The sequence below is a fragment of the Mizuhopecten yessoensis genome, unplaced genomic scaffold (assembly GCF_002113885.1).
Source record: "Mizuhopecten yessoensis strain PY_sf001 unplaced genomic scaffold, ASM211388v2 scaffold4891, whole genome shotgun sequence".
In the NCBI taxonomy this organism is placed as follows: domain Eukaryota; kingdom Metazoa; phylum Mollusca; class Bivalvia; order Pectinida; family Pectinidae; genus Mizuhopecten; species Mizuhopecten yessoensis.
The window spans coordinates 31,938-41,093 of NW_018405773.1; the positions used below are offsets into that span (position 1 = coordinate 31,938).

The window sequence follows — 9,156 nt, forward strand, 5'->3', positions numbered from 1 at the left end:
ACCAAATGTTTATTTAAAACCATAAATTAGTGATGGCATGCCTCGATAACAACAACATAATACGTTTTTAATAATGTTTCATAAAAACCTGAGTACACGTGTATTTAACTATTTGATAGGTATCTTTATGGATGTCAAATGACTGGGTACGTGACGTCATATCCACCCCTTATCTGTTATCACCAATTAAAGTCCAGCCTGTCTGACACTACGTATTGTCTGTGGGTCGTACTACCGTCGTTATACCGTACTATTGTCCGTGTTATTTTGGCTATACCGTATACATGCTATAACAGTTTGAAGAGGACACGAAGGTTAATATTGAAGTTAGACGTTCGGTGTACGTGTACTGCTGAACGAAAATTTGTCTTCAAGTTTAATGATATTAATATTTTCAAAATAGACAAAAGGTTATACCTGATATATTCCATGTGTATTCAGTCGACTATATAAATGTATTATATATGTTCTAATGCTTCCGTCGGTATGTGGTACAGCGGGAAACTCACATACATACACATATCTTTACATTTGGTCCTAAAAGTCAGCCATTCTCAAGTGAATGGAAATAATACGTGTTCGTAAGGCAGTTTTAGGGTCTGTTGATTTCGGATTCTCGTTCTTAATGTTAAAAGAGCTGTTATGATTTTGCACGTATGAAACCACCTTTAAGGTCCAACTAGGTATCTGGGACTCAAAATGAAGTAGGTCTAATACTTCAAAATTGCATTTATTTAAAAACAAGGTAAATAAAAGGATGATACATGTTCCTTTTACAAAAACGACGGAAACCGTTAGTCCCTCATTCCTAAGATATATGTAATATAATAAAGAGGAATTCGATAGGGGAATCATTGAACAATTTAAAAAAATAAAATTAAATCATTATTTTCAATTTAGTCGACATTTACAACTGAACATTGAGAAATAAATGTTCTAACTACATTTGTATAGGACTTATTTACCTTAAAATTGTTTTTATTTTCTAACCTGAAAAACACCCACGAACACTCTTGCCGTAGTCCTAAGATTATAATAGTATTGGGGTCACAATGAGGTTATTAAGACTTTGTTACTTTTCTATGCATTTATATGAATCTCTTTTATACGATTAAGAAAAGTTCTTTTTACACTTTCAAATCTTAATGGTTGTTTAAAAAACTGTTCATAATCCATACTTAACCAACCTGAAGAAAATGTTTAGAAGTACTCTTTTATATGAGTTTAAACAGTTTAATTTATTTTACTCTTATCGTCTTTTTAAAACTACATTATACTATGTAAGAAGGTTACCAACATCTCATTTTGACCCCATGTTACCATTCGGATATATACATGTATACTAGCGGGAAAAGGAAACTGTGCATGCCTAAAATGTGTTATAAAAATAAATGTGTATGACGTAGAACAACAAGGTTTTCAGGGACAATTTATTTGTTATTTATTAACAGTTGCATTCCATTTTCCACGTTATGGAATCAATAAGTTCCGCTCAGGAGTGACGTAAACACAGCAGGGGTCAATACTGAGTTCACAAAGTTAATACCTCGTATGTCCACCGTTTGCCTGAATGCAAGCCTGGCAACGTCGACGCATGGAGCCTATCAGACGGTTCAAGAATGCTTGTGGGATGGCATTCCAGATCTGTACCAACGCTGCCGCCAAATCAGTCAACGTCACCGGTTGATTAGGTAATGCCCGTAATCTGCGCTTCATTTCATCCCAAACGTGTTCAATGGGCGACAGATCGGGGGGATACAGCAGGCCAGGGCAACACGTCAACGTTCTGCTGGGCCAGAAATTCCACAGCGACACGAGCTGTGTGTTGCCTGGCGTTGTCCTGCTGTAGCGTAATGTGACGTTGTTGCCCTTGCACGAATGGAACGACGTGGGTCCGGAGGATCTCGACACGGTAACGTAGCGCGTTCAAATTCCCGTTAACAACCACCAGAGACGTTCTCCCGTTGACTGTAATGCCGCCCCAAATCATAACGCTTCCTCCGCCGAAAGAACGTCGTTGTACCACACACGCGTCACGGAAACGTTCCCCAACGCGACAATACTACCTGGAATGGCGTCACTACTATCCAGGTGGACTCGCGACTCGCCCGTAAACAAAATGCCTGCCCAATCCCATCTCGGAAACGGATTTATATAAGTTATTATAACTTGTTTCCGGATCCCATTCCTCTGTACTTTGTATGTTATGTGATGTAATGCAACTTAATTTGGAATGAAATAAAGTTTATATTAAACAAAATGCCTGCCCAATCCCATCGAGTAAGTCGCAGATGGCTATTGCACCAGTCCAGACGCGCTACACGATGATGTGGCAGAAGAACTGGGCGGATTGCAGGACGTCGCGGACGGATAGCTCGTTCATGCAATCGGTTCCGTACAGTTGTCGGGCTTATTGGTAGCAACCCAGGGATTGTCCGTGCAGTCAAACTTGACGTTTGGAAGCGATTTCTCAAATGGACAAGCCGAATATGGTTGTCCTGTTGACGTGACGTCACACGTGGACATCCCGCACGAGGTCGATCGCCGACGTGGCTAAACTGTTGATGTCGTCTCCACAAATCCCAGATTGTGTTTCGATGGACATGAAAACGTGTAGAGACAACGGCTTGACCCATACCATTGAGCCTCGGAATAGCATTAATCACAAATTAAAACGTTATAATGCTGTTTTTACTGTCAGAGTGACCCAACAGTTGAAAAATAAACTTTCATTGTCGAATTGGATGGCTGGACGAGAAAAACGTGCAAACTGGTCAACGCCTATAGAGAGCAAACTGCACGGGAAAAACTGTCGATGACACACGGATAGTGTTTATGTGTCATACTCGGTCATGTGTGTGAATTTTCATGTATATACAGCTGGTAATACAAGTTCTATAACAATTCACCGCATGCACAGTTTCTTTTTTCCGCTAGTATATCTAATTAAAACAACTCCAATTTATCCTCCATGAAGGGGTATAACTTAGCAATAAATTACATAATTAATAAATTTTATATGAAAACATATATTTATAAGGAAATTATTGAGGGTTTAAAATCATTATGAACCACTGCAACCAAATCATTGGAATGTCAAAATCAAAAAATAAAATAGCTATCAACAGTTAGAAAATGGCATATTAAGGCGTCTGTACATTCTTCTATATCAACAGTCTGGAGACTGTGTCAACCTCGGCAGGTCGATTTGAGTTAATGTTGGATCTGTTCGCCATTTAGTTTCGTATACTTGTACTGAAAAGATGAGCATCCAAGGGAGAGAACTTGATGTTTTTATAATGGAATTACCTCCCTTCACACGTAAACCTGTCGTGCCATTGTTTCAACCCTCTACAGTCGATTAGATGTATTTTGAGTGTGTGCTCGAGTTCACATATTTCTATTTTTAGAGTTGCCAAACATATATTTTTATAATGATACAATGCTGGCACTAATAAGTTTGTCTGTGATAAACAGCTCCACACCAACAAAAAACTTAAATAACGAGTAGTATAGCGTACTCTCCCTTCAAAAGATCGAATACAATTGATACATTTTAGATGCTCCAAATTATGTACGGAGCTAGGAAAGGTTACCGGTTACTATAATTGTGTACATTCCAGATGTTGAATAAAGGATGCCATAATATAAGCATTGTCAGTGTTCTTCCACGTTTGCCAATTAAGTATAAAGCAATGTTATCGTATATTATTCGTGATACATTCAGTTGTAGACTTAGGTCATCAGAATGTCTAACATCCGCGAGTTAATATGGTCATTGGCCTCTTGGTAGAATTACAATGGTGTTTTTTTCCTGTTTTCTCATTGTTTGTATGTGTATATTTTATGTTTACATAGACACATATATGTTTGTGTGTGTGATTGTATTGTTTTGTTTTTATATTTTAATTAACTTGTGCCATCTTCGCAGCATGAAGTCATATACATGCTCTTGAATTATTATTTTATCCATATAAAGTTTATTCCAATAAGCAGCATTGCCCCTCTTTGTGATTCACACTGTGTTAGTGTATCTCCTGTCAATATTTACCCATTGGCTGTATTAGCCTTGTGTATACAGTTACACAACACTAGTTTGACCCCTAACCTTCAAACAATAAACTGCATGGTATACGAGTATTCAATAGTATAATTGTATAAATCTCGTTTTATAATTTGAATTCTAAGGACTATATGTTTGTGAGGACTTGTTGGCTTGTTTGACAATCTATTACTGCGTGTTTCCTGCCTTCTGTTATTGACGTGTGCTATTTCTAATCTAGCTATCTTTAATTTTCAATACTGTGTTATACTTGTTATATATATGTGTGTCACCCCGTGTGTCATCCTTTGGCTCCTTCGGTAGAGCGTCAGGCTAGTTAAACAGACGTTCCGGGATCGACTCCTATCCAAGGCATTTGAAAATACACTGACCTCTATTACATATCCAATATTTTTCGTAACAATGGGAAAATCTATCGTTATAATCATGCCATATTAGATTAAATATATGAATGTTGATTCTGAAATGATACAGGATAAACATTGAATTAAAACATAAAACACAACTCTCTTTATATACTTGTTATGTAGGTACATGTATGCAGTGTTTGTCGTAAGCATAACAGTGTTAATATTTACAAATATGCAATGTTAAATAATCAATTTGAATCTTGAATCAAGAATGATATATCGTAAAGAGTTAGCTCATATTGAATTACTTTATACGTTCATGTAAACTAGCCGATCGAGTTCAGAGATTTACTGTATACGGATTCACAAAGCACAGCCAGCGAAATATTTGTGTGAAGTGTCCTTGGCTGTAGTACGATACGTACTCTGTGACTTTCATCCGACAGAGGACAAGTTAAGCGTTACATATACCTGGGTGATTATAGAAGGTATGAATCGACTGCGGTTTAGGACACACCTCTTTAATATAATTGTCAATGAAATGAGTGAATATACCTATTAGTGTATGGCTTGAACTTGACTTTGTATGACATTGTATTGTGCATAATACATGTAATGCAATATCAATAAACTGTATTGATTACGATAATAAAAGAATTGAATGTACGTGTAAACTAAATGTGTTAACAATGTTCAAAATGGCCATCCAATCGGCTATAATTTAAGGCCCTTTCACTCTGTCACGAGGTCGAGTCACGAGATGTAGAGAATTATAACTCGCCACAACTCTGTATGTGTCGGGTAGGACTCCAACACATATCTGTGCATGTCGGAGAGATGTCTCTTCATGTCGGAGAGATGTCTCTTCATGTCGCCAGTACTCGGCAAAAAGCGGCGAAAATTTCAAACGGTTAAAAATTGTCAAAGTTTTTTGTCTCGTACCTATTAATGCGTTCGACCGGATGGTTTCACAAAGTGACAATAGTATACAGTAATGGACTCTCACAAACAATAGTAACACAACGGACTGCTGCCTTGTGGTTGTGTTGTTACTACAACTTCGGTTGACCTAGATTTACATGGAGGGCGTCGCCGTTGAAGCGGAATACGTCACCGGTTACCCTTCCGGAACACTTAGCTAGTGCTCACGTGTCTCCTAGTAGCTGTTCCTTTATTCATATTCAGCCCTTGCATTATCAATTCTTATTGTTTGGTACATATTTCTTCCCCGACAGGTCTCACAGACCAACAGTGATGTGACGGTTATCGGTTTATATTTCGTTTCACCAAAAAACATTAAACAGTACTCCTGTAATACAAGTGTACTCTGTGGTGGTAGGCATCACACAGGAGAAAAGAAGTTCACCGTATGGATTTGTTTGACGTCGGTGGTGGAAGTGGAGCGAGATGTAATGTAACACGTTCATTAGAATCTTCTTTGAAATATAATACAATGTAATAGAAACGAGAAACGTGTAGCACCAACAAACATAGATAGTAGATCAAAATGTAAAAACATCCGGGTACATATATCACATATCAGGTTACTTCTTGCGAAATTTTAATCTTCTCCTACAAATCACAGCTCCGATTAAAATAATAACGAACGTTACGACCGCCAGGAGTATAATTAAATAGTGTGAAAACATAAAAAGGCAGGTGATGGGGTACCCGGACCATTGAGTCCATCTGTGTGCGCAGTAGCGTTCATGCCGCCTCCATATCTCTCGTTGCTTGCCAGAACTGATTTTGTGTACAACACCTGTACAGTGGCAGTATAGAAACTCATCATAACCGATGCTCCTTAAATGGAACCCTGAAAATTTCACCACATCAACTTTTGTTTTGTGTGCGCAGAATCCCATATACACATCTTCCATGGGGAACATGGGTGTATCCTTGAACACTCCTGACAGTTTGGAGGCCGTGGCTCTCTCCATTAGATACCCAGACCCACTACAATAGGGAGGGTAACGAGATCCCGGGTACTCCCGCTCAGAAACGTACCATTTACTAGTATTTCGTCTGTCTGGTTTTTCAAAGGATCGAAAACAGTTTCCAGCTATTATGTTCTTCAAAGAATGGTTTTGAATTATTCGAAATATAAAAGGTACATTTATGAAAACGTCAGTATCCGTTTTAAACACATATTTGATATTGTGACATCGCTCGTTAAACCAGAGAAAGGCCCTTGTCACCTTTTCTGTCAGCTTTCTGTATTTCTCCTGGACATCCACCTGTAAAATATCGCCGTAAGACGCGTGCTCGGATGACAGTTTAGCCGACGTCCCTTGCCCGACCACAAACACCACTCTGAAGTTCCCTGCCAGCTGTTCTCGTGCACTTCCCCATGTTTGTCGTATGATCTCTCTCGATTTCGCGTCATTGAAATGACACAGAACAAAAATAAGGAGGTCAGGCGGAACGGCCGAGGACGTTTGGTCCAAATCGCAATAGTCAATTTTTAATACACTGTTAACAGATAGTTTGCTGTTGCAATTATCACANATAAGATACACGCCTTCTGTCAATAATGATATAAGATACAGGTCTTCTGTCATCAATGATATAAGATACAGGCCTTCTGTCATCAATGATATATAAGATACACGCCTTCTGTCAATAATGATATAAGATACATGCCTTCCGGAAATAAAGTCTACTGGTCGACAAGACACGTATACTTAAACAGTCCTGAGAATTAAGGTATAGTACATCAGCCATGTACCTGTTTAGCAGGTTGGTAAAGAGAAGTTGGTATGTTAGTTCCGAGGAAAGGAAAGGTACGGTTTGATTCTTACTAATTAGAAAAAGAAGATACGGCTCAATCCGATTGTACTCGGAGAACGCCTATCTAATTTTGACGTAGTTCAATTATTCAACATCTGCTAGACATGAGTGTTATTCCAGGTGTAAACCATGAGACTATCAATGAATGAGTGTCAGTCCTACATGTACATTGTAGTTATCCATGCGCTGTCAACGCAGTGGACATGTGTATTATAGCACGGTTGAATTCGGCTATACGTACACGGGTTATTATGATTGACAGGTTGTAATCTGTACATTGGTGTGACTAATTGCTGGTTTGTGATAATCTCTGGTGACATCAGTGGAGTGGGACTGTGTGTGGTAGTAGATATCATAACGTCGATAAGGAGTGGAGTTCCAAAACAATGACGGCACTTCTCAGATTATACCCATTATGACGACCAGCTCCCATAAATCTCCGGACTATGTGTGAGTTTATACTGACTGGTCGGCTATTCACACGCTGTAAGTCTCTATATATGATATCTCTATCTAGTGCCGAGGCTGGAAGTTTTTATAAGATATCACATACGATAGCATCTATAATACCACATATCTCGTATAGGCAAGCACAGTTTTACATGTGTATGTTCATCAATAATGCATAAATTGTTTGAATAAAAATCTACATATTTTTGGAGGACTTTTAAACAGCTAGATATTCTAGAAGACGGAGCAAATAATTATCTACAGTGGTGTTAATAATTAATATACTTAAATCAAATATCTTCTTTCGCAGTTCTCCGCTTTTACGATGTGTTTACTCAACAATGTTGAAAACGATGGGAAAATGTCCCCGGAATTTCTGCCTTGTATTGACATCGGTTGTGACAGGCCTAGTACTGATGCTCCTCCAAAGCCACTCCCAGTTGGAGTTCACATGGAGTAAGAGGTATGTGACAGAGTGCAACGGATGTAACAAGTTTGTGGGAAAACCAACCATAGAACCGACAAATGTTTGTAAGCAATATGACGGCAACACTACTTCCGGTCACACAGAGTTGATCATCTTAGTTATGAGTCCAGTGAACGACAAGGAAGCGAGAGACGCTGTTCGAGACACATGGGGAGGTATTCGGGAGCAGACGACTGGACATTTTCGAGTGGTGTTTGTGGTTGGTAAAATGAAATCCACCGACCTTTTCAATGAGGCCTCGAGTCAAGGAGATATCCTTCAGTTGAACGTTCCAGAAACACAAAAAGCAATAACTGAAAAGGTTGTTCATTCTTTCCGTTGGTTTACTGTACGTTGTTCCCATATAAAATATGTGATGAAAACAGATACTGAAGTGTTTATAAATGTGCCATATATTTTCAAAATCCTGCAGAAATATGACCTAAGGAACATAATAGTTGGACACTGTTATCACAGGTTCGTAAACCATGATCGATCAAGGAATACACAAGAATATAAAACGCTGAAGAAGATTTCAGGTTCTCATTCCCCGCCATATTGTAGCGGGTCAGGCTATCTGATTGGGAGGGAGACAGCAGTCACGCTAACAGCTATATTTGCGGACACACCCTATTTTCCCGTGGAAGATGTGTATATTGGAATGTGTGCTTACAAAACGAAAGTAGAAGTAATGGACGTGCCGGGGTTTGATGTGGAGTACGTCGGATATGACGCGTCCCAGTACTGCCACTGTGCGGGCACGGTACCCAAGGTTGACGCGGGTCGACAACGGGAAATCTTTGTACGACAGCTCGGCGACTGCAAACAAACTTGGTCCCGAGGGATGGACGATCTCCGCGCGTGCTTCGTCGATATTATGGACGTCTTAAAACCATTGACTATCATGACGTTGTCCGGATTGCTTATCATCCTGTTTTTTATTGTCCGTAGGAAGGTGAACTGAGTACAGATAAGGTTAACCCATAGTGTTGTACATCCTCGCATTGCATGTCACAACCACAGGGACTAGAGAATTT

The 9,156-nt window shown here is 39.2% G+C and overlaps 2 protein-coding genes across 2 annotated transcripts; one reads left to right on the forward strand and one right to left on the reverse strand.

Annotated features, from left to right (window-relative positions):
• Nucleotides 1-3,054: 3,054 nt before the first annotated feature.
• Nucleotides 3,055-6,974, reverse strand: LOC110450002 (beta-1,3-galactosyltransferase 5-like). Its single transcript, XM_021497199.1, has one exon. The coding sequence runs from the start codon at nt 6,972-6,974 to the stop codon at nt 5,958-5,960; it is 1,017 nt and encodes a 338-aa protein (XP_021352874.1). The 3' UTR covers nt 3,055-5,957.
• Nucleotides 6,975-7,437: 463 nt separating this feature from the next.
• On the forward strand, nt 7,438-9,145 carry LOC110450003 (beta-1,3-galactosyltransferase 5-like). Its single transcript, XM_021497200.1, has 2 exons — nt 7,438-7,689; nt 7,964-9,145. Exon 2 carries the CDS (start codon nt 7,995-7,997, stop codon nt 9,081-9,083), a length of 1,089 nt encoding a protein of 362 aa, XP_021352875.1. The 5' UTR covers nt 7,438-7,689; nt 7,964-7,994; the 3' UTR covers nt 9,084-9,145.
• Nucleotides 9,146-9,156: the final 11 nt, after the last annotated feature.

What these genes read in the sequence shown, in the direction of transcription:
- LOC110450003 (XM_021497200.1), top strand. Translation starts at nt 7,995, where the DNA reads ATGTTGAAAACGATGGGAAAATGTCCCCGGAATTTCTGCCTTGTATTG.